Raw genomic sequence first — 27,855 nt, 5'->3', positions numbered from 1 at the left:
GAGCAGCCAAAAGAGCCTTTCTTTCCCGTCAGTCCTGACAGCCTGCGGATACACGTGGCTGTATTGCCAGGCTGCTGGCTGAAGAGCTGTCACATCCTTCCTTTGGTCTGAATCACGCTGCCTGGGTGGCCACGTGCCACCTTCTTGGTGCAGCTCAGAGCTCTGGTGGGTTTGTAGATGATGTGGGCAGCACTGGGGGCTGCATTCTGTGGGAGCAGCCAGCCCCGGCCTCCTCAGAGGTGGAGCGGAGCCTTCAGTGCCGGACCGTTGTGTTTGGCTTGGTCTGCAGCGGCGCTGATGGTGAATGTCATGTAGGAAGCAGCACGACCCATGGTGCTGAGACTCGTGCATTAAGGTTGGAGCAGTTCTTGTGAGATTTGGGGTTGTTGGCCAGCAGTGTTCCTGCTGACTGCGAGCACAAGATGGATGGAGTGCTTCCGTGTAGAGGAGCAGAAGGAAGGCCTGCAGCTCCTCAGAAGGAGCGGAGGGCAGCGCTGAGCTCTGCTCTGTGTGACAGCGACAGGGCTGAGGGAACGGCATGGAGCTGTGCCAGGGGAGGGGTGGGGAAAGGTCTGCACCAGAGGGCGGTGGGCACAGCACTGAGATGAGGAGTTCAAGGAGCGTTTAAGCAGTGCTCTCAGACACAGGGTTTGGATTTTGGGTGACCCTGTGTGGAGCCAGGAGCTGGATCTGCGATCCTTCCGGTGCCTTCCCCTGCTGAGATGTTCTGTGATTTCAAGATAACAGAAAAAAGCAGACCGGCCACAGTGCTGTCTGGGTGCAAAGCGCAGTTTGCTCTGGGGATGCTTCCTTGGTTTCAGCACCAGCCATAGTCACTGTGGGGACCTGCAGTGCGCTCATCTTCCTAAACAGTGCTTCTTGGAGAACAAAACAAGCATTGGTCAGCAGCGGGCAAAGGGGTATTTTTCTAATAGCAGCAATGTTTGTGTTTGCAGGAGAACTCCGGCACATTACGAAGCTGAAGCCTTGGAGCCTTTTCGACGTGCTTGTGGAGAAGTACGGCTGGCCTCACGAAGACGCCGCACAGTTTACAGATTTCCTGATCCCCATGCTAGAAATGGTCCCAGAGAAACGCGCTTCAGCTGGAGAATGCCTTAGGCATCCATGGCTGAATTCTTAGCAGCATTTCTCAGCTATAAAACAAGCCAGCAACCACTTTTCAATGCATCGGACCTAAATGGTGACTGTCACAAATCCTCTAGCAGGATCACACGTGAGCTGGCTTCAACCCTCAGACCTTTATTTTGCTTGAGGTACTGTTTGACATTTTGCTTTTCGTGCACTGTGTTCTTGGGGAAGGGTAGTCTTTCTGTCCTCAGCTAGTAGTTTACTCACCCACTTTCTTCAGAAAACACTTAACGTGTCTTTAAGCATTGTTTCTTGTGTTGTGTGGCATTCAGATGTCAGATTTTTGAACAAAAGAAACTTCCTCCCATGTGTTTTGGCAAGTTTTGTAACTATTTATGAAAGAACTATTTTAGCTGATGCATATTATATAATTTACAAGCGTAAGAAATTTATGAAGTCAGAAGCCAGTTTAGGGCGAGGAACTGTACAATTTTATCTTCTGGCAAAGGGACGTCATTCTTGTATTATAGTGTATGTAAATGCACCCTGTAAATGTTTATTTCCATTTAAATATGGGACCGGGGACTCAATTTCAGAGTAAAGCTACTAAGTTTTAGAGAGCTCTATAGCAAAACCGATTGCATGTAGTGGACTTCAAACTGCTTTAAGGAATTGTGTAAACTTTCTATTCTGTAGCAGTTCCCATCCATTGGATTTTAAACAAAGTGGCTCTGGTTTACAGGATTTCATTCCCCAAACGGCACTTTAAAGGAAGGCTAGACTTCTTTCTAATAAAGTATGCATTATCAGTTAGCACTCCCTTTTAGAACTTTTGCCTATTTTAAGTGCTTTTAAGGAAAGAAAATAGCAATTTCCCTTACAATGTGATAGTGAAGACATGGTACCATATGGTGTTGCCTTTTTCTAAGCACTGTAAGCTGTACTCTACCTTAAGAAACAAATTAAAGGTCGAGCATGAGAACCACTCTGTGTAGAGTTACTGATCTGTTACAAGAAAAGCGTGCGCTTGAGTCAGCGAAGGGAGGACAGCTGCCAATAGTCACAGTGCAGCGGGCAAAAGGCAGGAAGCGAGATCATGCTCATCCCATTCATAGCTTTACGTGTCTCTAAAACAAATTGCACTAGCTTCACTTCTTCCCATAACCAGACATACAGTTCTTCTTTGTACGCTGCACGCAGAACTATGTGTTTCCTAGGAAAAAAAAGCTACATAGACTGAGGCTTATAGGCAATACAGATTTTAGAATGTACGGTGCGGAGGTGTGTTTTGGCCTCTTTTAGAAGTCAGTGGGATGAATGTAAGCTTACTTCTGATTTTCATGTAACTATGGTGCCACTTTTTATTGACTCTGTCCATATGAAATTTATTCACACGCCTTTGCAATAACTAGATTGTGAGAAGATGCCCCATGCTGTAACAATAACCAGTTGTTTGAGGTGCTTGCAGTTGTCTAATTAAAGTGTTTTGTTTTTTCAGACAGTGTGCTGTCATTGCCATCTTTGCTAGCCCTAGGCCCACTGGTGGCTAGAATGACGCGCCGTGCTGGCGGTGGGTGGGGGTGACCCGGGCTGAAGTGCAGCTCTTTCTGTTCAGCTGTAACCAACATCGCACGGGACAAATCCGCTCCTTCTGAAGGGTAACGGGGAACGATGGGCTGCAGTTGCGTGGTGCTAAATGAAATGAGACCAAACCGAGCCGTGTTTCATTCAAGGTGTTTAACTTCATGTCAGCAAGCAGCCGTTTACCCCCCTCCCTAAACCCGTACACACCTCATCCAAACAAAGACCCGGGGGCCACCAAGGAGCGCACCACCAACGCTACGGGCTGCAGAAACTCATCCTGTGCTGTGGCCCTGCACCAGCGGGGTGTCAGTACCAGGTGCCTCCGCCTGCTGCTTCCTTCCTCTCACAGGAACTGCTTTTAAAGGCCTCAAGGATGACACTGGTGAGAAGAAACAAAAGGCTACAAAGGAATCCAGAGGTAAATCATTATGCTTCGCACCTGGCCGTGCTGTTGGTAGTGTGTGGATGCTGCAACCGATTTCAGGGTTGCTCTTAAATACACAGAGAATATCAGCGTTTGTGTCAGGTTGGGTGAGGGGGCTCACTGCTGCTGCTGCGCTCCTTTCCCTTTGGTTGACCAGGGTGACAGAACAAAGCTTAGGGAGCTGGGGCCAATGCTGGGCCTGTTCTACTGTTCCCCCCCGGGTCACTCAGTAACAGCAGTGTAAAGTGTTACCAATTAACAGACCACACGTGGAGGTGGCTCTGGTTAACCAGCTGTGACCGTGGCCATAGACTTCTCAAGAGTCTGTTGGGTTTTTCCTTTTTTCTGCTGCTTTGGTTGGTAGCCGGGCAATTTGCTTCTACTGCACAGAGCGCAGCATATTCCATATCATGTTGGTGTGTTTTGCAGAGCCAGTCACTGTTCAGGGAAGCACTTAAAGTACTTTTCTGATGATTATGAGCAAAGTTTTAAGTAAACCCAGTACTGTCTATACTAGAAGAATTACCACTTTTTCTCAGTGAGTAGGAATTGCCATTTCCCATCCTGTCCTGTGGCAGGTTTTCTGGCAGCCAGAGCAGAGGAAGGTGCACGCTGGTTTTCTTCTCTGGGTTCTGAAAGAGAGCCAGCAAGCATTTGTTCCGTTACATGAACAGAATTCAGCACACACTCACTGATGAGCTGCAGGACACTCTCATACACCACAGTTACGCTATAAAGGTCTCGCTCCCGCCAAACTGCAGTAAGAGCTCCAACAGAAGCAGGAAGGCACGTACTGACCTGTGCAGGTGGTGCTGTGGTTTGTAACTAAGAACAAAACATCATCTGATAGAGCTTTACTGCACCACCGTGCTGGCATTTGTTAGACACAACGCATCGGCTTAACATCAAATAAACTGAATACTTCACCAACTCACCCAGCATCACCTGACAGCAGACCCTGCCTGAATCCAAATAATTTTTCCTCACCTCTAAGCTCAGCAAGGGAACAAAACTCCCCCCTCCTGCACTCACTTCTACAGCCAGCTGTGCAATGACAGGAAGGCCATTAGCAGGCACCGCACAGCAGGAACAGCCGCACAGCTCCGTGCGGGCAGGGCAGCCCTCAACACACAGCACCCCTTCCGGACAAGTGGTTAAAACTGACATAATTGTGATTTATTAACATGAATTAAAATGCCCAACCAGTGCTGCAATGTGACAGTATATTAAAAAAAATTAAAGGTCATATACTGTACTACTTTCACAAAGATCACACTTTTTTTTTTCTGCAAAAGAGACTTATTATATACAATACTCTATCAAATGAAAGCAGCTTTAAGCCATTTTACAAGCAAAAGAAATACAGTATTTACAGCACTCAGACATTAGAAACGGTCTATACATTAAATTACATTTTCTGCAAATAACTGATGAAACAAAAAGCCATGTCCACACCGAAACGATAAGAACTGGTATTGCATTGTTCTATCTCTATGCACACAGAACTGTCGACAGAAGAAAATGGGGGGGGAAAAAAAAAACGTTGTTAGTGCCATCACGTAGCCTGTGTACTTCTTTAATTACATATGTATAAAAGTAATATAGAAAACATTCACTAAATGAATTTAACTGCAACGATAAAACTTTAAAGATTATGCAGCATCAAACCTACTGCCAGAAAAAACAGCTGGAATGTTCACTTACAAACCAAAAAGGAATAGCTAATACTGGCTGAACAGCACGGTCCGGGGAGTTTTAAAAAGCAAAAAATGGAAAGATACAATGAGAGAGCACTGGTGTTTGCTTTTATACAAAGTATCATGTACAAGCTTTAAAAAGTACCTCCCGTAGGTACATACGAAATATACACAGTTTATCTTACAGAACATTTTAAAAATGTTTAGGATTAAGGGGATCCATCTTAATGCCACCCTGAACCGTGGTAATTGTTCTGAAAGGTGGGCGGCACCTGTGCTCTGTGAATGGGGATCTGTCCAGGCACCGGTGACGCCTGCTGCGGTCCTTGCACTGCGTGCGGGAGCGTTACTGAGCCAGGGTGCGGGCAGAACCCTGAAGCGGTGGGGGTTGCAATACTGTTTGGTCCTTGAGGTTGGATGTGGGGACCCTGACCGGGGAGTGGACAATGAGGCCCTGTTCCAGCAGGCTGATGTTGAGGTCCGGGTCCTAACGTCGTGTGATGGGGGGCTTGCGAGGAATAGGAGGACACGCCCGTGTGAGCGCCCGAGGGAAAATGGGGGGGTCCTTGATGCGATGGGTGGTGTAACCCTTGTGCCGATGCCGGGTGGTGCCCCGAGCCTATAACGTTGGATGGGGGAGGTGGAGGGGGAGGAGGAGCAGAGTTTACAACGTGCTGGTGTTGTGCTTGCAAACCTTGGTGTCCGGCTGGAGGATGAGGAGGCTGGTGGTGGGGGATGGGGCCCGGCGGCGGAGGCGGGGGTGGCAGGTGGTGACCGGCAGCTTGAGAGTGAATGTGAGATCCGGGAGCCACCGCCACAGCGTGAACCGGGCCGACGACGTGTGCTACAGAATGCTGCTGATGGGTGCTCTGCTGCTGAACCAGGTGAGGGCCCGGAGCAGGAGGCGGCGGCGGAGGAGGAGGAGCAGCAGACGCTGAAGCCTGGTGATGAATACTGGGGGTCTGAGAGGGCAAGAAATGCCCTGCAGTTACATGGTGTCCCGGCACTGTCTGCTGACCCGCAGAGCCAGGAAGTGCTTGATTTGGTCCGGATGAAAACACAGTCTGTTGGGGGATGCTACCCTTCAGCTGACTGTAACTCTGAAAGTTTCCAGAGGGCTGCTGGTTCTGATAGTAGGTGGAAGAAGGGGGTGGAGGAGGCGGGGGAGGTGGCGCATTGCTGTTCAAATTCTGTTGGTTGAACTGGCTGTAAGAAGCCGAGGATTGTCCTGAAGCTGTCTGAGCGAACAGCGGCCCACTGGCCTGCTGCTGATTACCGGGTTGAAGGGCTGGCGCTGCAGGATAGAAACCACGGTGCGTTTCCCTCTGGGGCGTTCCGACTTGAGGTGACTGTGGATGATGAGGTCTGTATGGAGATCCCAACTGCTGCGAGTGAGGCTTTGGTGAGAGATAACCGTGCTGCACAGGCGCGTGGGGCGTCGATGGCTTCGGGGGGTTTTCTACGTGAGGCGAAGGGGGACAGTGGAGCTTCAAAGGTGCAGAAGGCAACTTCTGTGAATGTGAAAGTTGCTCAGCAGAACTGCGCAGATGTGATTGAGATGGATGAGTTTTTGAAAGTGCTTGGACGCTATTTGTCAGCTGTTTTTGTTGCAGCTCTGATTTCGGATGATTCACACCTTCGGCCTCTGGTGCATTCGCTGCAGCGTCCCAGTGTGAATCTGCCTTCGTGGGTGTTTTTCCCAGCGATGGTGCTGAAACTACAGGACTCGGCGAAGAGGGCTAGAACAAAAAGAGTCAGGGCAAAACATTCAGAACATTTAGTTATGAAAGCACTAAAGCAAGAAGCAGCTTCTCAGAATAGTGCTCTCTGATGATGGCAGAAAAACATGAAGGCAAAGGATGCATCTGATATATGAAAACCTGTGACAGAAGGAAGCTCAAACTTAGCACAGGCATCATTTCTACCAAGTACATACAAACTGTGCTCTAAAATCAAAGACCATCAAGTGCATTCAGAACTAGTAACAGAAACATGGCCTGTTGAGGCAAAGCCAGAATAATGTGCTATTTGTTAGTTTCACATTTCCAAGTCTGAAAGGAATAATTACTAATAAAGTATTTTTTCAGAGTGATTGAACATTCTAGAACTGGTAGAATACGAGCAAGCAGACTGGTCGTTACAACCTGAACTACTGCATTTCATAATGTACACAGAACTCCTGAATGGCTTTCTTCATATCGCTGCCTCTACTGAGAAGCAGCACTACTTCTGGCCTGGCAAGAGCCAGCTCCTGCTAAGGGGAGGAGCACTTCAGTCATTCTACTGCTGTCGGTTCTGCCAGTTCTTCAGCATTCCACCTGCAGAACTGTAGCAATACTGAATCCACTGACAAAACCTCTTCTGTGACTACAGAACGCAAGACCACAGAGGAGCAGATATGGCTACTGAGGAACAGAACACAAACTTTTTAGCATGCTGGAACTTCTGCAAATGTTCTAACAGACGTTTACCCACATTAAGTAATTTAACAGAAATATCACATACATCTTCAGCTAAATAGTAAAGCACGATGGTAACGTTATAAAAATTAACTGGAGACATGTACACATGGTTCCAATGCACACCAAGTGCACATGCACCTGCATACACACTGTATTACCTTGCTTGCTTTTGAAGGACTCCTGCATGTCTTCTGTGAAGTATCTGGGGATGGACACTCAGAAGTAGGCTCTGGATTTTCAGCATCAGGTTCTACAGACATAAATTCGAGATTAATACTGAAGTGAGGAAAAGGAAGCATCTTGCAAAGAACACTAAGCACTTCATATCTGACTTTAAAAGAGCTACTTGAAGTTGTTGTAAGAGATCATTCAAATATATCAAGTGTCACACAAGGTCGTCTGCTTACTGACCTTCCATACATTCAGTGAAAGAATGGACCTTAAGCTGCAACTGGGAAATGAGATTTGAATGAGATGAAGGTGGGAGACTGAACATGGGACGGTGAGCATGGACTACAGGGTGACTCTCCCCCTACAGATGAAGCAGACCCAAACACGGCATTAGAACGATTGGTGGCTACCATGGGGGAATTGGTTAGAGGTATCTACCTTCAGTGTAATAAATGAACTCACCACAGTCCTTGTCTTTCCTATGATCGCTGAGAAGCAAAGCTCTATGATAACTTCGTTCTCTCACTTGTTCCACAGAGGTTGATGCAGTCCTGGAAGAGGGAAGCACATTCTAATTTAAGATGATAAACCCCCACGGGCCAAATTTCAGACTATATGCAAATGCTGGGGCACATTAAGTTTACATGGTTGGCTGCATTCAAGAGCCAATACTCATGCTACAGAAGAAATGCCATTTGTTAGGCATTTTATTTTCTCACATTTTAAATACACTGATTTCCTGCAACCCTATTACCTATAATAAGAAATGTCAATTCCTTTCTTTCATAGCCATGTGGAGTTGTTTAATTCTCAGCTGTCAAACCAAAAGACACATTTAAAAAACTACAGGTAGTGAGTACTGCTTCATACTCTCCCTGTTTGTAGAAAGCACACTTCAAAAGTCCTATCTTTACTATAAAGTAACTTGCCCTTTAGTAACAGATCCACAGTTGTAAATACTGCACAACTGTAGATGAAAACAAGTGAAGCTTTTGATTCATCTTGCTAGATAGTAAGTAGAACAACAGCTATGCCTCTCATGATCAGTTACACACAATGTGATAAAGAACAGTAATGACACCATTCTGTAGTTACAAACTCAATTACTCTTTTAGGCAAGATCATATGGCAATACTCCACAACACTGCTGCAACTAAAGTAAATGTTGGGGTTCAGCCTATCCCCCACATTCTTTCCTTGAAATACAATACACTGCCTTGTGCGTAATGGACTTACAGCCACTTTTCAGTGAAACACTGAAGGCTGCACTTATGTTGTCCCTTCAGCTGGCTCTACAAAATCCTTCTATTCTGGAACAGCTGGAGCAATCTAAGCAGGGTGGTACTCAATGCCTCAGCCCATGTTCTTCTGCAACACTCTCAGGCCTTCACTACAGCATAAAGAACTGCAGTGCTTATTTTGTTCCAATAATGCTTGAGAGACAAGAGTTGGCCGAGCAACTAGCTATTTTCAGGCTACCTAAGAACACAGTGGGAAAAGCTGCACAAATTGAAGCCATGCTATGTCTTCCCCTTTCACAATGCATCTGCTTTTAAGACTGCTGGAATATCTGGTGTGGAGTACAATGCAGCATATTGTTTGCACACAGGGGAGCCATCCAGCCACCATAAGCAACTATGCACATACCTACACACACTGCCTACCTGAGCAGAAGGAACTCTTAGGTAGACTGCATGCTGTTACTGTACACTGTAAATAACAGCAAACAAGAAAAATGCATTCCAACTAGATCATTGAAAAAGACCTCCCACTGAAAAAGCTTTTGTTCATCATCACAGATTACTCCTTTCCTTCTTCCCTACGATATTTTTGGAAAGCTTTTGAGATCTAAAAGAACAAATCTTTAGCCATAGATGAAGTAGCAGCAATACAAGGAAGCTAAATGCAAAGCTGAGGCCATGCTGAAAAGCAGACTCAGCTCTCTCACAGCCCTCCCAGCACCCTCTCCATCCAGCTCCCGCCTCCACACAGCTTACCAAGAACACTGCAGAAGGAATGCAATACCATTTCTTCATGAGTCACACCTGCCCTTAACTTATACCACTTTATAACCTACACAACAAGGTGACCTGTTTTGTTCAAGCTAACGCTTTTTTTCGCTCTTGAAAAAAACAAACCAAACCTGAATAAAAATAAGTTGACATATTTTACACATAATTTTCCATATATTTTCTTCTCTGTGAGGTATCTGCTACATTGCTGAGGTAAGAGGTCAGACAACTGTTCTAATCTGAAAAAAGGGCTTTCTGATCAGTAATCTTATTAACAAAACAGACTCCAACGAGAAGTGACAGAGATTAAGTAAATAATGTTTCAGAACTTTAGTCCTACCGGTTAGTTACTTACCACTGAACCTCAGGCTCGTTCTTCTCACTGGAAGAAGCTTCCTTGGTTGCACTGTTGTTGCCCACGTCTTCTGGAGCTGCATTATAAGCAGCAGTTGGCAGTGGTACAGGCAGACTTGCAGCGCTATCAGTTTGCTCCCCATTTTCACCACTGTTGTTAAACCCATCATTAGCACCACTGTTACTACTTATGTTTCCTCCACCAGCAGCATGAGGAGACACAGTAACGAGGGGAAAGTTTTCCGTCTTGGAGCCACTTTTTCTAGCTTCTCGTTGTCTCTTACGGTATTCTAGCAAGGATACCTATGGAGAGAAGATCAGAAGAAAGTTCACTCATTTCCTTCTTGACATTTTCAGTTAATACATTTCCTCAGTAAGATACCATTTACTTGGTTCTAGAAGAAAACACAGAGCTTAACAGAAGATGCTTCATCACGTTTGGAGCAAATTTACACGGCACCAAGGTAGTAATGACTATGAAGAAGTTGCAAAGAGCTTCTGCCAGGAGGAGGAGGTGTGCATTTTGCCCAGGGAAGAGGCAGAAGTTGATGTGGGTCAGAAAGATTTGCTGCTATAATCATACTGTTGGCTGAAGCTACAAAGTACTTTGTGGTTCCTCCTGGAACTGGGAAGAGCATTTTGGTAACATAATGCTGAGTTTAAGAGACTGAGTCACTTTCACCCTTGATCCCATGTGAAAAATCTACTAAACTTTTGCTTCACTCTACTGCATAAATGGTGAGATTCTCTGAGCTCTTTATATGTTTTTCTTAACAAGGAATTTGCCTCATGTTCTTTTCACAATCTGATTCAAATCAGTGCCTTTACACATCAATTCAGAAAATATTTCAGTCATCAATTTCAAGTAAAAAGTTTATTACCAAAACCAATGATATGGGAAGAGATGAGCAGTCCTACTTCACATCTGTCTGTGTGTATACTTTATACGTATTTATGTGTGTATACACATATACACACATACAGACGAGTTCCTATATAAATTAAAACACTAACTTCCATAGATTAGAAATCTAGAACATTAATAGATTACTTCCACTGAGAAAAACAGATTTTCAAATGCTTTCATTACATATCTTCACAATCTGACACAGCATGCTATAATGCTGACATTCAGACACCTTCATGCTTTTTTAAGGAAGCCTGTGCTGTGGAAGTTTCATTTCATGCCTTTCCTCCTCTGTATCAGGGAACTATCTTAGTCCTCACTAAAAGCTGACGTCCACTTCTACTCAGAGCTAGAAAGCAACAAGGCTGCTCTGTCCACAGCCCCATGTAGTTGTTTTCTATCCATTCAAAACTCATCTGTATGGCAGCATAAGAAGTCCAAACCACTTAATTCTTCCCAGGAAAAAGTCTAGCTTTAGAACTGATCTTGCTCTGAAATATTTTATACTTTCCACATCACAGGAACAGATGAAATCTTATCCGTGCCCACCATGTACAGAGCCATATTGAAATGGGATAAACTTGTACAGTGCTGAGAAAAGGAAACACCAAAGAGATGCTGAGATACAGAAATCCCTCCTTTAATAACTGCACAAGGACGTGCGTATCTCACCACCTCATCGACTTCTATTTTTATTCTCAAAAAAAATACCTGAATACTTCCCTCACCTTAAGTGAAATTTGCCCCAGTCCTTTTAGATTGCAAAGTATACTTGAATGCATGCGTGCACCCTTACAAAACCAGAAAGCCATTCTCTCAGAGGTACAATTTCCTGTAGTTGTTTCCTCAAACCAAGATTTTAGGCAGAGAGTCTGTGTGTGCAAGGGAGGCAGAGGGAGAACCACAGGTTTTTCATTTGTGCATTAGTGCAGCACAAGCACTAAGTAGTAACAGCCAGGAAAAGAATGGGCTGCCGTAAGAGAATGGGGTGTTACTGATGCACAAATGATGCAATGCTGCGACTTGAGAAGAAATTCACTTCCCCATCAGATAAAAGAAGCAGCTGAAGAAATTTTAACAACTCCCACGTTCAGCTGCTTTGCAAATCAGCAGGAATACAGAATGGGAACTACAGAACTTGTCAGGGTCAGGACCATGTGAGAACATGGCTGCTACCTTGTTTTAGTTATATCTGGGTACCAAGAGAGGTAAAGCAACTTGTGACAGTCATGGGTCACACCCTTGTAGGATGCTCCCAGGGAAGTCCAAGGTGACATGACCAAAACACCCCACTGGACATAAATGTATATAATACACACACAGACAAAACTCACCTCCAGTCCCTCAACTATTACTTTCTTGAAGAACATAATTCAATAAATTCTACAGACTGTTATGAGAGTAACTGCCACATTGGAAGCCATTATTTCCAACATCTCTCAACCTTTCTGTATGGAGCCAAGGAGCTTTAACCTGACAGTAGTCAGGATATTCACACAGGCTTAACTTCCAACTTTATTTCCATCTGACCACAGTGATAGACGTTACCTACAGGGGCTGTTTGAGAAGAACAGCAATTCTCTGTTGTGTATGTCTACCAAAGCAAATGCTTTATAAAAGAAGAAATTAAGATAAAGGATTTCTTGTATGGATTTGTGCGTGCTTGTAACAGTGAAACAAAGATACTGCATGTACATGAACGTTAGAGTTCTGAAGCACTAGAATCATAAACCTGCTAGTGCAACTAATTCACAGAGATGTTCCTTGTACATGATTTAAGATGGCACTATTCTGGCTGAACATTTTAATTTGTGGTAGCACAAGTAACTGTTTTTAAACCTGAAAAGTAGTTATTTATTAATTCATTTATGACTTGTATGAAATAACATGAAGTAAAAATGAAAATAATTATGTTTTTATATAATACTTTGAAAATCTGAATTTACTAATGGATGAATGCAACTTTCCTTTTGCCTTATCTTGGGTTTTCCTGAATAATACCCACATTAAATAAAAATTAGCCATATATATATTATATATATATATATACATATATATTTATATTGCTAATGCTTCTTTCTGCTATAGAAAAATATGTAAGAGATGCAGCCTGTGTGAGAGACACAAAATGATTCTTAAAATTATAACCTTTTTCTTCTGTGGAGGATTCTGGGGTGTGCAATTCCCATCCATCAAGTTGTCATTATTGACAGTCCTTCCAAAGCCAGATGCAATTCCATCTTCTGAAGTACAAAAAACAGATGCTTCCATGAACATGCCTCTAGCATCGTCTTGAATCAGGCACTTTGACTCACTTATTCTGAATCCACCTCCTACCTCCAACTGATGTGAAGGGGTCAAGTCCCTCAAATTAGAATTCATTGAGAAATTTACACCTGTCCTGTCGGGACTTTTTACCCAGGAAGAATAAATCGTGCCCCGTCCACAATGAGCAGTTTCTAATTGGCTGCTTGAGTCAGTCCTATCATGTGTAGGGGCTTCCAGGTTTTTATGCAGTGTGCTTTGCTCAATTACTTCGAGTCCCAGCTGGAGTTCTGACACAGATTCCATTTCTCCTGTGCACTGCCTTGTCACATCAGTTCTATTTCTTGGACTGGAATATCCAATAGTCTTTATTTCCTGCAGGCCCATTTCTGTCAGGTTGGAATTTCTGAAAGAATTCAGTGCTAGAATTGATGCTCTGTCATATCCCTGTATGAAAAATAAAACAAGAAAATGTAAATTATTTTTCCATATTGCAATTGTGGAGTAAAATCATTCTGACATTCATCTATACTTTTAAATGAAATTAAGGACTTTGCAGTATCATGTGTTTAAAAAACAGCTGTGTAGCCAAATATTTTTTCTACTACTGCTATTAAGAGGATTTTAAATTAAAATACATATGTATACATTAGCCCACATCGAAATAAACTTTCAGTACCAGTGTTTGCTTATGACTGGCAAAGGAAGAAGAGCTTCAACAGGAGCAAGTCCCTGGTTACAAAGGACTTTCTGAACTTAAACATAAAATAGATCCTCGGTATCAAAACATTTACTTCAAGAAAAAAAGGGTGGTGAGGGGGAAGCTTTTCCAGGGCAATGAAGAATTTTAAGACCATACTAAATTCATGGTTCTGCAAAGGAAAGAAAATATGAGAACCTACAGAAACTGACTTCAGTATTTCTTATAATTGTTCTAATCAAAAGAAACTCTGCACATTCCCCAGCCTAGAGTTATCCTTACTAAACCAACCTGTTTTAAGGCTTTATAATCCTTTTGCAACACAAAATTCTTAAGTAAAATTCCTCTTTTTGAGTCAGCTAGATGCTGAAATAGTCAGTTACATTAGTTTGAAAGGAGCTGTTGGATTTAATCAACAGTAATGACTACATGAAAAAATTTGTGTTTCAATATTTGTTAACATTTTGACTTAAAAATAATTAACTTTTCTACTTACATATGTACTTAGCCCACAGGAAAAAAAGTATCTGGATCATTCGTTTACAGCAGAAGTGAAGCTCTCCAGAAATAACCACTTGAACGTTTTATTACCTTTTCCTTTCAGGTCCTATTAAGTTCATGGTTCATCACAGTTATGTAAATTCGGTAGCTGTCACACAACTCAAGCCCCACACTGCTGTGGAATTTTCATTTTACAGACAGAAACATCCCTGCAGTTGTTCTCGTATCTATAAACCAAGTCGCCCTCTAGTGGTTCGACCACACGGCTTATTCGCAAGCAACAGAGCATACGCTCACACGGGGATATTCCAGACATGTCTGTAGCACTCGGTGTACCCCCGATAAAACACCACAACCATAATATTTATCCTTCTGTGCTCTCTCACTCTAAGCAAAATTAGGCTCAGTGTTTAAGAAACACTGATAAAAAGGAGAATGTTAATTTAAACTTAGATACAGCCAGAAAAGCTCAAGTGTTGTTTTTCCATACTCATCTGTTATGTCGCTGATATACAAATGAAATTAAGAAAACATTCAGAGGTTTAAGCAAATATTCTTACCTCTTGACTGTAAGCTCGCCTTTTTATTTCTGGGGAACTGTCAGGTGAGGAAATATTCTAGATGAACAGAAGAAATGGAAAGTCAATCTAACTGTTAGCAAAGAAAGATGCAAGACACCCCCTCGTAACACACAAACACTGATTTACACAACAATAAAGAATGTGAAATACATTATAAATCTCACCTCAAAGTGCATGGTATTTCCATGTATGCATGGAGTTACAGGAGTAACTGGTGAATAAATGGGTTTGTAACCATTTCTACAAGCTTCATCCTCTGTTTTTACCCTAGGAGGAGTAGCAAACATCAATGGCTCCGAGGCAGCAGTATCAGCATGAGTTGGTGTGGCATACGGAGAAGGAGTAGGTGTAGAGGTTTCTGAGAATGCAGACTCCAAAAGCTGGTACAGTCTTCGTTTTTTTAGAGGTGTTGTTAGATCTGCATTGAAATTAGGGGAAAAAAGCAAGAGCAATCCCCATTAATTGCTCAGTGCAATACAATTATGAATTACATTCAAACAATACTAAGACAAATACCTTGCAGGCAGAATTCCTGAAGAACAATTAACAAGAAGCAGAGATCACTATTTTTTTTCTTTACCCTTTTTTTTTTTTTTGTTGCCAAGATAATGGGAAGAACTGTTTACATTTCCAAACAAATGCTCACTTAAGAAGTGGAAATTCAAGGGATCATCTAATATGTTCCATACCCTTAAGAAATTATGCTTAGCTTCTCGCATGTTTCCATTTCCTGTTACTCCTGAAAAGCTGACTAAGATTCCCACATGCAATGGGGCCACTGAATTTAAGAGTACATCTAACCCTAACAGCATGTACAATTAATCTGTAATCTGACCTCATACTTCCTGATATTCATACTCAAAACCACTAGCCTTTTTGTTGACTGAATGTCCACATTTACTATGAGAAATAGTTGCTACTTATTTAATATCAATTGCACATTAAAGGAGAAAATAAAACCAACCATTATTTAACTGAGCTTTTCTTTCCAACAACCATCCAAAAGGCAAAACATAGAATCACAGAATTACCCAGGTTGGAAAAGACCGTGAAGATCATCAAGTCCAACCACAGTCTAACCAGTACCCTAACTCTAAAAACCCTACACTAAATCATATCCCTGAGCACCACATCCAAATGGCTCTTAAACACATCCAGGGATGGCGATTCAACCACCTCCCTGGGGAGCCTATTCCAGTACCTAACTACCCTTTCTGTAAAGAAGTTCTTCCTAATATCCAACCTAAACTTGCACTGATGCAACTTGAGGCCGTTTCCCTTCGTCCTGTCACTTGTCACTAGTGAGAAGAGACCTGCCCTGCTCTCACTGTAAGAACCTTTCAGGTACTGGAAGAGGGCGATAAGGTCTCCCCTCAGCCTCCTTTTCCCCAGACTAAACAGCCCCAGCTCCCTCAGCCTCTCCTCGTAGGGCTGATTCTCCAAGCCCTTCACAAGCCTCGTTGCCCTTCATCAGGAAACAGGGAAAATACTGTCGGGATTTCATTAACTCATTGCTTTAAATAACTTCAGTCCTCCACTTCTACCTAATCTGACACAACTTGTGTGAATTTTATTAGTGAAATCTTTACCTGTTAAGGAACAGCTGTCATTCAGCAATAAAGGGCTTTTATTTTCACCGTTGATGGCTGGACTTCTAGATCCCTCCAGCAATGGCGAATTAAATCTATCAATCACTGTTGAGTTTTCTTCTTCCAAAGCCTGCTTCAACCAACGCTGTAATAAAATAAGTTCAAATCAGTGACTTAACAATTTAAAGATACACAGTGAAATGTATATTACAAATAATTTGCCAAGCAGCTTTTCCCTGCTGGAATTCATGCTAGCAAATGAAGACTTATTTTTAAGTAATAATGCATGGAGAACCATAATGAAGAGAAGCATTACCTTCTTACAAGAGCCGGTCATGTTTTCTACAGGTTCTTTTTTCCTCCTCTTCTCTGAAAGGAATGGTGAAGTAAAACGAATATAGTGCTTCGGAGTAGAGTACACATGTGGGCTGTAAGTGAGACCTGGTAGAGAATTCAGTTGAGTAGCCAGAACTTCAGGGTCGGTGGTTATACGCAGGGGCCTTTCTGAAACACTGTCTGTAGGTTTCCCCGTCTTATCACTCTTTTCACTTAACCATTCATTTACCAAGTGCTACATAAGGAGAAAAATAAAAGAATAAGTGTTTTTTAAGCGTTTTCATTAGTAGCTTTCAAACAGATTTTAGTCTTATTATTCACCTACTCATCCATCATACAAATCAGAAAACAATTAGAACTGAAGAATACAAATATTCCTTGCATACGAGATTAAGAACATGAAGAAGGTTTTGATGAAGTTAACTGGGTGACGGTAGGAATCAGTATAGAACTGTGCAACATAAGAGGTTTTATTGTTCTTCTATTTCTGAAAAACAGGCCAGTATATCTTAGTTCCTATTAACAGGGAACAACAACTAAAGCAACTGAACTCAAGTATTTCAAATACTCATATGCAAGTTTAAGAGATTCACACTCAAATTCTTGATGTTGTTTTCAAAACAATCAGCTCTAATCATCCTCTGCAATGCACAGACTGGAAGATAAAACACGCTTTCTTAGTTGTAAGATGGACGGTTTTAAACTTTTATGAGCATTACTAGGAGAACAGACATCTCAGAAATACTGAAAGCTCATTATTTCCTTCGAGATATTATGTTTACTGCCACTAAGATACCTTATAAACCATATGATGAATAGAAGTAGTAAAGCTGACCAATTTCTTCCCCCTCCCCTTGAAATTAACAGTTTTACTTATAGTTTGTATATTTATACACACACAAAATGCAGTCAATTTAGAAAGTCTGTCCTTAGAAAACATTTGTTCCAAAACTGTTCTAAAAGCTGTATTAAAACTCAACATCTAAATGGACGTAATGCAATATTTGTAAATTGTAATTAATATCAGTGAGTGACTGTGTAATTTTTAAGAAAATTTTAAAAAATAACACATCGTTTAAGATACAGAGGCAGCTGCCTATAATCTTTTAAAAACTATTAAAGTCCATCTTCCTCTCCCCACCCCTTAGGAGACATACCTTCTTTGTTTTAGGATACTTAGCGGGACATTTATTAAGTGCTGGAGCTTCTGTTTCGGTAACCATTTCAGTAACAACAGTTTCTGTTTCTGGCTCAGCCACCAGTGCAGTATTCTCAGCTTCATTATGTTGTGACGTTACTTCCACATCAGGAGAAGATGGCTGAATATCTGAACACATGCTCACAGTTCTGTGCCGTCTACGCTGTTGTCCAATATGAGTTCTGCTTCGAGAGAAGCTTTTTCTCTGTTTAGCTCTATTAACCTTGGCTGGTGTAGGCTTAGTGACAGCTTCTTCCTTTGCTGGTTCCTGGTACAAAACACCAATCTAGTAAATGGATCTAACACATGTAAAGCTACGTATCTTTTTAAAAGGAATTATCAGTTCACTCTTAATATGTCTTTATTACATGCCTTTATATCATTTCTATTTTTGCAACTGAAATACATCATTTATCTCTGACTTCTTCAAGGCAGGCTGTTAGACTTCCCATACTTTCCTCCCAGTGTTCTGGCAGTGATACATCAGGTAATTCACACAGACCAGTCACTGGCCAGACCACCACAAGTTTCTCTGCTACATATCATTCATTCATCTGTGGGCTAGAAATTAGCAGCTTACATCAGAATATCTTTCAATTCAATAGATTTTCTAATTTATAGTTGACTGATACAGTTTAGTAATTTATTGTTTAGTAATGTTATAAGATAATTAACAGCAAAAGCTGACAGAACAACCCAAACTGAGAATCTGTACGAACGTCTTCGAGGACAGAAATGTACTAGTAACCAGCAACAAGAGAGTAAAGAAGACCTGCTCTGAACAGCCTATTGACAAAGCACATCTTTTCCCACTGGTTACAGAAGGCGTCTAATGAAAACCATCTCTTGTGCCTAGAATGAGCAGCTGTTAACACTCACCCACAATCTTTATGTGTGGTTCAATATTCAAACAGATAAACAGTGCCATGTTAAAAAGCTAGCTTAAAATAAAGTTTCAGATAACTACCTGAATAAATTCAGAGTCATTGAGAATCTGTGGTTCCTTGCATTCTGATTTAACCTCAGTTTTTGCTGTGCTGATCCTTTCCAAAGCCTGTTCTCTTCTTTTTTCTCTTTTTTCTAGCCTGGCAAAAGCTTGCAAGATAGCTTCCATTTTCCGTTCTTCTCTTGTCTGATGGATATAACAATAATCATCATCACATTTCAGTCATAATCATTCACATACATAAATAATGTGACTATTTTTCCTTCAGATCACGTACAATGTATGTTGACATGCAGATCAATTTCAGCAAAAGCCCAAAGGAAAGGGAAATGTTAGAGTAACTGCAATTACTGAAGACTTATGAAGAAGTGATCGCGTTCTCACCAACCCTGACAAACAGGAAGAGAGTCCTGCTTCAGATTTAAGAACTTGCTAAAAATAATCGTTTATTACTATACTGCTAGCCTATAAGCGTAAGATCATAACACACTATTGGCTCACTTACTTGCCTGTATAAATAACAGTGAATCACTCGTGACTAGAAAGATTAAATACCAGTACATATACAGAATAAGCACAGTAAAAATTTTCATTATCCTCTGTGTCAATTATCTAAGTGCCACAAACTCTATCAAAATCTACAACCAGCATCCAAGAATCACTACTTCAAAATAAGATAACATGACATCACCCACAGAAGTCACAGTTTCTGTCAGACCATAATTCAAGTCCTAGTCCTTTTACCGAGGTAAAAGTCTATCTGAGCAGAGCACTGCTTAAAACAGTACAGATGTTGTGGAATTTGGCTGGTTCTATTAAAAACTTTAATTATTTTGAAGGCCTGCAGCTCAACAGCACTGAGAGCAACGCGTGTTTGTCTCAAGGAAAGAATGTCCATAAAAATACTGCTCACATGAGTGAATGAGCAGCCCAGTCTCGCTTTTGCCACTTCTGTTTGACTGGTGGAACACAGGCAAATTTATGCTTATTCACAATCTTCACGATGGAGCTAAAAGAATAATCTCTATCCATAGTGCTATTTATAAAACAGCTATTAAAATAATGCACAATAACAAAGAGCAAAGAAAATAAAATCTATATCTACAGACGTCTTTTTTTTTTTTTAAGGCAATAAGAGGTTATATAGAGACACATTTGAAGGTAAAAGCAGATTTTTATCAGAAAGCAATGATAAAGCCACATGAAATGCTCTTGCTCAAATAGCAAGCCTTGAATTTTAAGCTGAAGTTTACATAAGGATCTGTCTTCATATATACTTAGATTCTAGAAGCCTACAGAAAGCAGCAATTAGCATGGGAAGAGCAGGTGTCACTGAGCCTTAGTGACAGCTTTATGCAGCTACTTGCTTCCCAACTTACCATCTTCCTTTTCCTCTCTGCAATCTGCTCCTCTGATTCCATTTCTACTTCATTGCTAATGGGAGTTTTTTCTTCTATATCATCAATAAAATCTGGCTCCTGAAAGATGGAAATGACTGCTTTATAGAAGCTCCGCTACTCCTGCAAACTAGGGAAAACTACAAGCTACACAAAACTAAGAATCCTCAGATCACAACTTCAAAAGAAAGCAAGCCAGTAAATGACAACAAAAATATAAGAATGCTAAGATCCACTTGTGCCTTTGGATAAACCTAAAAACATAACCATCTGACTACATCTTTTTCCATCTGAGCTTAGGATGTATGTATCTCTTTTCTTAAGCATTCTGATTTTAATTTTGGGGTCCCGTGCCCACCCATCCACCCCTGAACAAAATTATCCAAATTAAATCTCCAAACCAACAGAGACTTTTGGGCAGTAACACTGCCCACTGAACTAGTCAGTTCTTAATCAGTTAAAGAATCAGAGAGCTTTATATTAAACATCCATTAGTGAAATGCAATGCATACTGTCATGCCAAAAGAGATGTTAAAGTAATTGCACAGGATTTTTTCTTAGCTCAGAAGTGTATTCCCTTGAAGTGACATTCTACATTCACAACCTCACTATACTGTCTAATGACATGTCTAATGACAGTGCCATGCCATAGGGAAATATGTATGTTAGCTAACTACTAATGGCCTTGTGGTTTCAGACAAAACAAGCAGTAACTTTGAGAAGAGTCTTCTGTTCATTATTTCTACACACAATTTTACCTTTTGAATAAATGATTACATAAAATTCTTTTATATAAATATACTTTCAAGACAAATATTTTTCCCATATGCTTTCTTTTAACTTCACATTATACACTTTGTGAGAGGAAAAAATGTATTAATTGACTGGCTTCTCTATTTAGATATGTTTAACAGCTTTATTCTTTTCACAACAATTAGTGTTTTAAGTTCAGTTTGGAAAAACATCCATCTCTTGTGACTGCTCTGTACAGGCACTTTGTATTACCACAGAAGCCCAGGAGAAGGTTCCAAACACCAGTTATCATTTGTTTAAAAACAGCAACAATGAAAAAATCATGAGAGACTGGAAGGTTTATATAGTGCCTTTGCAACCTTTCTTTTTCTTTCCCTATTTTTTTTCTTTTAGCAGTCACATGCCATGCCTTCTAGACTTCCAAGCATTTTAAAGCAATGTAAATATGTTCCTGTCACTGTTATTACCTTCACTCCTACTGGCATTAAAAAATAAGAAGTTAAAAACATCTCCCTCTTAGAACAAAAACTACCTCCCCTCCATGTAAAACATCATCACAAGCCATCACACTCAAAGAAAGTTTCAATTGTACTTTCCCTGCAAAAACAAAGGTAGTTACCAAGGTAACCATCTCCTCACGTGAAGACTTCAATATCTGCTCTGCAAAACTTTATCACTTGCTTATTTCATGATCTCTCTCAATAGTTCCTTCATACTGACAGATCTTAAAATTGCCTGCCATGATACTACCAGCTAACTTTACCACACTTAGTTCAGAACCTTCCTCCCAGCCCTCCAAATTTTATTTAGATTTCTAACCAGCTTACAAGAAAATAGAAGAAGCAAAACTCAGTATTTGGGGCTGAAGTTTGATTTGTTACAGAAGCAGCACTATTCGCTGCTACGCTTAATAGACTGAACTTCTGAGTAATGTGGCTTGTTGGTTGGCTGAGCTTCAAGGAGGACTGGGAAATCCTGAAAACGACATGAGTCTTTTACATTAGAGATCCATACAGAAATTCAGAGGAAAAAGTGTACAGTTATAATGCATAAGAGAACCAAAATGTTTTAATCCAATCAAATATTAAGGAAAATCAGAAACGGTATGAAAGCCCTAAACACTTTGTTCATCATTTTCTAATAAATCCACATCCCCCTTTTCCAGCTACTCATTAAAATTCCTTTAGTAACCACTAAGGAGACTATTTGCATTTCAAAGCTCTGTTTTGTTATCCTTTTTGTGTCAATACCTGGTTATTGGAAATGGACAGCCTGAGGGGAGAGAGCTTCCTCTGTTTATTATCTGTGATTTTCATTTTGGTGGCTGCTCCTTCACAGTCCAATGTGATATTCTGATTTTGAGTCTCCTTCTCTCTTGAAGCATCTTTCTCTTTCTTTCCCTTTTTCCTTCTGGTTTCATATCCAGTGTTGATGTTTTCTGTAGGCTCAGAACGTCTGAGAACCGGACATTCAGGGTTTTCTTTGAGGCAAGCACAGTCCACTTTGTATTTACTAAAAGTGAAAAGAATGCAAGCAAACATATTTTGATCAGGTTGTAAAGCAATGGCACTTTACAACGTTATGTCACGTAACTTGTAAAGGTCACATTAAACATCTGCTTTGATGTAAACTAAGTATATTAAGATCAGTTGACTCAAGCTTTCACCAAGATATACTAGAAAGTTCTTTATTTCTGTAAAGACAGTAAGCAATTTACAAAATAAATGCTGGGGAAACCCAGACACACATACTGCTCAGCCAAGCTGACTTTATCAGCAGACCACAGAAAAGCATCAGTGTTGTGCAGAACTACATGCGAACTAAATGGACTGCTCCCAGACGTAAGCACACATACAGAGTTACTTGGAACACCCAAGTACAAAATCACATTATTAAAGCATGAAAGGAAAAAAATAATATAAAAAGCAAAGTCCCCCTGAATACATCACAAGTCGATAAGCATTTTAGGTATTCTGGAATGACACGCCCACATACTCACCAATTTCCATAATCAAAATCAAACGCTATAGTAATCTCCGCTCCTTTTGGAATGTTATGGATGGAGTAAATGTAAAGATGAATCGTTCCATCTTCAATTACATGCCTCACCTACAGATAAGAGAATATTACTTTATCATAACAAATTAAAAATAGAGAAATAAACTACATAGAAAAAAGTGTTTGAATTGTCAGTTGGAAAATGACAAAAAGAAAAGACCATCTAAGTAACCAAAAGGTAATTTAACTTCATGTAAATGCTCACCTCTGCATTTGGTGTACATGAACGCCGGATGAATCGAGCTTCGTTTCCAAAAGTCCTTGCATCAACACACATTTCTAACCCGTGAAACTTGGAATAAAATAAAACAAATGGGTATGGCCTGAAAAACAGACAAGAAAACCAGACAGTTACCCTTTTAGAAGATTGTAAATACAACCTACTTTTTACATTAGTTATTTTATTATCATGATGATGTCAGATTCACTGAATTTGTGGATTAATCTGAGAACGATCCATTTGTATTTGAAGCTTCATTATTCTAATGGGTACATTCTCCAGCTGTATCCTTGGAATGTTGAAAGTTTGAGTTGCAGGCCTGAATGTAACATTCTGCGTAGGATTTAAAGGAAGGAATAGCAACAGAGCACGCACTAACTATGGAAGACACAAAGTTAAGATTCTTCAGTGTTCTCAATGAACTTCTTTTTTTAATTACAAGTTCTAAATCAAAACTCCAGTAGAAATGGAGGTGCCTCACAGGGCTGACTCCATAAAAAAATGCCAAAGACAAAACAAAACCGCATCCCTGCCTAATTCCCATAGTACCACTTGGCATTCAACCTTCTTGAAGAACATGGACATCTAAATGCTCTGCCAAGATGTATTTCTGCTACTGCAGATACCTGGGAAGCCTTCCACTTTTACTGAGCAAAAGGATCTACAATCGCTCTTCTCCAACAGGCCTCTTGCAATAACTCGTTACCAGGGTGTGCCTGCATTTAATGGTACTGGTGAAAACAGTTCAGAAGAAGAAAGCAGCAGTTGTGTATTTGCATTTCTCTGTAACCCACAAACTAGAGAACTGTGACAGTGAAAAGGGCCAAGTTGATCCATGTTCAGTTCTGTCCTTGGCCTGAAAGAATGAAAATCTCTCTCTCAAAAGAAAGCCTTTACCATTACTTTCTAAATTTTATTTTAGGACAGCAGAACCTGTCAACAGTACTGCACAACTTACACTGTACAACTCCCAAATAAGAATACAAGAATCCTCTAACAAGCTAGGAACAAAAAAAAGAGGAAAGTAACTCCTGAAAAAAATTGTAATGATGCTCAGAGAAGAAGGGGGAAAACCAGATACCAGCTGCAATTATTTTTCACCAGACAACAGTAAAACGCAAGACACCACAGGTAATTAAGATCCCCTTGCATCTTTGGTACAAGTCCAGCACAACCGTGTTTTAGCAGTTACCTTATTAAAACATTTGGAATAAACAAACCTTTTAAAGAAATATCCATTAGCTTCAAATTGTTCTCTCAGCATGAACTTTCCTCTGTATTCAATAATAAGTGCATCAGGAGGCAAGTCTTTGGCAGCTTTTAAAATTTTCTTGTTTTTTTGCACGTAGCTCTACAAAGACAGAAGTTAATTTATTAATTTCATCTTCTTTCATTCTTCCCATTATTATTATTAATAGCAGATTATACTTTCACAGCTATTAAACAACACTACTCTCTTCTTGCTGTTAAACCTGCAGACTAATTCAATCAGAATGTCTTGTTCCCCTACCGATGCAACTGGTTATGAACTGCAATTCAAGGAATGTCATTGCCCTGTATTGTGGTATGGTGAGAAAACAACACACTGATGTTTTCACTTCAAGTATCATAACCCTCAGTACACTTAGCTCCCAGTAGTACATGCTGAATTTCTGCACACTGCTTTCAAAAGGCTTCAGTTCCTTCAGTCAAAATGAAAACATGCAGATATACAAGGACATTCATTATTCATTCAAGAAAAAACAGAACAGGAAAATATCAAAATAATAAAGAAACCTAGAAAAGTTTGCAAATTTATTATACTTATTTCCATACCTTTAGATGAAAGGATGGCTTTTAATTAAAAACTGATACATACCCTGACAATTAGTGAACTCACACCTCTCAAAACTGTCACCGCCAATCAAAAAGGAAGTAGCCTCTATGTAGGAAAAAGGCTCTGTAAGCAGGGATATTCCTCTAAGGAGGCTGTCCCATATGCCATGATCGTCTTTGAGGAAAAGAAGCAAAGATGCTTCTATTAATCTGCCACAGTAACTACTCCTTGAGATTTCTGCTACAAAATGCTAAGGTCTATTACACGGCTCCGATTTTAAGCTGCTAAGTAACCAATGTCAAGGCCAAAAAAAAAAAAAAAGACAATGCACAGTCTTTTCATAAACTAGAAATTACACGATCACAAGAGTCAAACACCAATTGTGATACCAACTACTGCCAGAAACACCCCTCGTGAACTAATTAGTTATATTCAAATCTGAATACCTAAAAATTCAGAACTGACTTACCACATCTTATGAAAAACAGACTGTTAACATGTTGATGTACAGAACAGAGAAAAAAGTAACTCTACGTTTATTCCTATTCTAATCATACTTGATAGACTTCACACATCAGAGAAACAGAAGCAGAAAAGTTTACTGTGTTATGATCTCCACAGAAAAAGTATTTTTAATGACAATTCATGTTTCAGGCTTAATAAAGCATCTTAACTGTTTCTCAAAATTGATATGCAAACATAAAAACAAGTGGCTATCTTGGTCATAGCACAAATACAGAGCAAGCAATAACAGAACATGGCACAGCCCCTCACCTCTACTGGAGGTTTGAAAATCAGATTGCTGGTGCTGACTTCTTTCTTGTCATTTCCATTGCCTAATCTCAGAGCTATTTTTTGAGCCTCCCTCTGAACACCCTCACTGTACTGGTTATTATTCGCTTCTTCGTAACGATCCATCCATGCTTTGATTTTAGTTTCCCATCCAAAGTTTGAACTGTCAGTAGGATCAATCTCTGGAGCTGAGCCCTGTAAATTAAGTAAGCGATCACTTATTACAAGGTAAGAAAAAACAAATTGTGAAAGACATGTTCCCACTAGTACACTTAACAAAATAAGTCTATAGCATGCTACAAAATGAAGGGTAAAGGTATGCCATTCACTTAAATTTGTTTATATGCAGCCTTGTTCTTTCTTGTACCTATGAAAACTGAGACCCATCATAACTGTACTTCATATGCATGTTCCCCTTTACTATACAAAGGGGAAGTACAGTTTGTAGGAAGTCCGGTTTAAAGTTCTGAGTTACTTAAAAGCATTTCACTGAATTCAATAGCATTGTATTTGCCCTTTAAAAACTGCACCATTTCATAAACATTGCCCAACTTCAGGAATACAATCCTCTTAAATAGCGATTCTAGTTTTTAGTGAGACAAGGATGAAGAATGACACTGTCTCCGCCCGCAACTGCGCTGCAATATGAGTGCAGGAACTGAGATTAAATCTCTCTCAATTTTTATGAACATATGCAAACCAGCCTCCATTCCATTACACACAGATCCAATATCCCCCTTTCAACTTCAAGGCTTATGTCACATTTTTCTGCTTCACGCTTAGCTAAACTTTACAAAACCTACCACAAATACATTAAGGTGCACAGACTGTAGTGTTAGAAGCTTAGCACCAATCATTTTTCTCCCCTCGCCTGTTCCTCACTAAACATTTATTTCCCCTGCAGCACTCTGGGTCCTTTCACTTTTAAAGAAAGTACCATTGTACCTCCAGACCTCACAAACAGCAGCCAGGCTGCAGCCAACCAGTGCTCCTTACGGACAGCAGCAGCCAACGCTCCCTTTTCTATCCACCTGAGCAGAGACACTATTAAACATTAATAAAACAGCAAGTAGTTCAGCAGTTTAATTTACCTGTTACTGATTATATTTATTTTGTGCATTGAAGGAACCATACATATAAACAGCATTAAAAAAAAAGTGAAAGAAAGAAACTAAGAAAACTATGAAAAAAAAAACAACAAAAGCAACAGAACCATACAAACACCACATTCAAAAACAAACAAAAAAGAGATTTTGTTCTCTGATTTCCTGATTTTGTCTCGATATTTGCGAGTCACAGCCGTATCTCTGAAGCCTCAGTTGTGTCCTACTTACTGATATTTATCTCAAGGATGAAGGAATTGTGGAAAATACCTCACTTTCACACTACGCATATTTTTCTCCCACATAAACTTAAATCTTAGAAAGCAGACATGCCAAACACCATTCCTTTAACTACAGCAGCCCCAGTGAATAGTGTCCCATCAGATGGATACACCTAATGCATGACAGAGCAGAACTGCTAACTTAGCTCTGAGTTGGAGCTACTAGGTTCAAATGAGATGTACGCTCAAGTTTATTCTCTTGCATATAGCACAGATGTGCCCTAAACATTTCATTGATTCTCGAGAACCAAATATTCTCAGGAAAAAAGAAATGACACTACTTTGCTTAAATCCATAGAACAAAAGGATGAGCTTTTCATCTCAGCTTAAAATTACCATGATAATCATACCGTAACTTAGAGTAGTTTAGTACTTAAGTATTATAAACCATCAAGAGCACATCTGCAGCTATGCATTAATTAACATACAATTAGGGTTTGAAACGAAACAAAACAATCACATTACCTTTACTCTTGAAGATTTTCTGGATCCTTCTCGAAATGCCTGAAAGAAAGGTTATATGTTTATTTTCTTACATAGCAATACACAATCTCTTACTGAATTCAAAACCAATAAACTAATTAACTCTTTTTCACTGCAGACTACCCTCAATAAAACA

At 40.4% G+C, this 27,855-nt stretch overlaps 2 protein-coding genes and 1 long non-coding RNA gene across 12 annotated transcripts in view; 1 reads left to right on the top strand and 2 right to left on the bottom strand.

The window, feature by feature from the left end:
* The window catches only part of SRPK2 (SRSF protein kinase 2), a 121,913-nt gene extending 119,327 nt beyond the window's left edge, over nt 1–2,586 (top strand). For 9 of the 10 annotated variants that reach the window (XM_015886025.2, XM_015885950.3, XM_085513390.1 and 6 more), the window contains one exon: nt 957–2,586. In XM_015886025.2, coding sequence (XP_015741511.2) covers nt 957–1,141 — 185 coding nt within the window. In that variant the 3' untranslated portion in view covers nt 1,142–2,586. The remainder of the gene's footprint in view (nt 1–956) is intronic. The other variant, XM_032442347.2, reaches the window with a different exon arrangement.
* LOC146762288 (uncharacterized) lies at nt 2,330–3,309 on the bottom strand. The gene is made up of 2 exons (XR_014933447.1): nt 2,881–3,309; nt 2,330–2,781 (listed from the first exon to the last, which is right to left on the bottom strand). It is a non-coding gene; the product is annotated as an uncharacterized LOC146762288 (long non-coding RNA).
* Nucleotides 3,310–4,251: 942 nt separating this feature from the next.
* KMT2E (lysine methyltransferase 2E (inactive)) overlaps nt 4,252–27,855 on the bottom strand; it is a 53,300-nt gene continuing 29,696 nt past the window's right edge. The window contains 20 exon segments of the mRNA XM_015885824.3: nt 4,252–6,533; nt 7,415–7,506; nt 7,668–7,740; nt 7,742–7,788; nt 7,890–7,978; nt 9,795–10,096; nt 12,849–13,412; nt 14,727–14,783; nt 14,912–15,165; nt 16,337–16,481; nt 16,653–16,907; nt 17,830–18,138; nt 18,838–19,002; nt 20,196–20,294; nt 22,217–22,478; nt 22,966–23,075; nt 23,230–23,347; nt 24,465–24,595; nt 25,835–26,047; nt 27,702–27,740. Coding sequence (XP_015741310.2) covers nt 5,019–6,533; nt 7,415–7,506; nt 7,668–7,740; nt 7,742–7,788; nt 7,890–7,978; nt 9,795–10,096; nt 12,849–13,412; nt 14,727–14,783; nt 14,912–15,165; nt 16,337–16,481; nt 16,653–16,907; nt 17,830–18,138; nt 18,838–19,002; nt 20,196–20,294; nt 22,217–22,478; nt 22,966–23,075; nt 23,230–23,347; nt 24,465–24,595; nt 25,835–26,047; nt 27,702–27,740 — 4,839 coding nt within the window. The 3' untranslated portion in view covers nt 4,252–5,018.

The sequence above is a fragment of the Coturnix japonica genome, chromosome 1 (assembly GCF_054131305.1).
Source record: "Coturnix japonica strain WE chromosome 1, WE-NBRP24, whole genome shotgun sequence".
Lineage (NCBI taxonomy): Eukaryota > Metazoa > Chordata > Aves > Galliformes > Phasianidae > Coturnix > Coturnix japonica.
The sequence above is the reverse complement of the archived record's forward strand: the minus strand, read 5'-3'. Positions and strand labels throughout refer to the sequence as shown.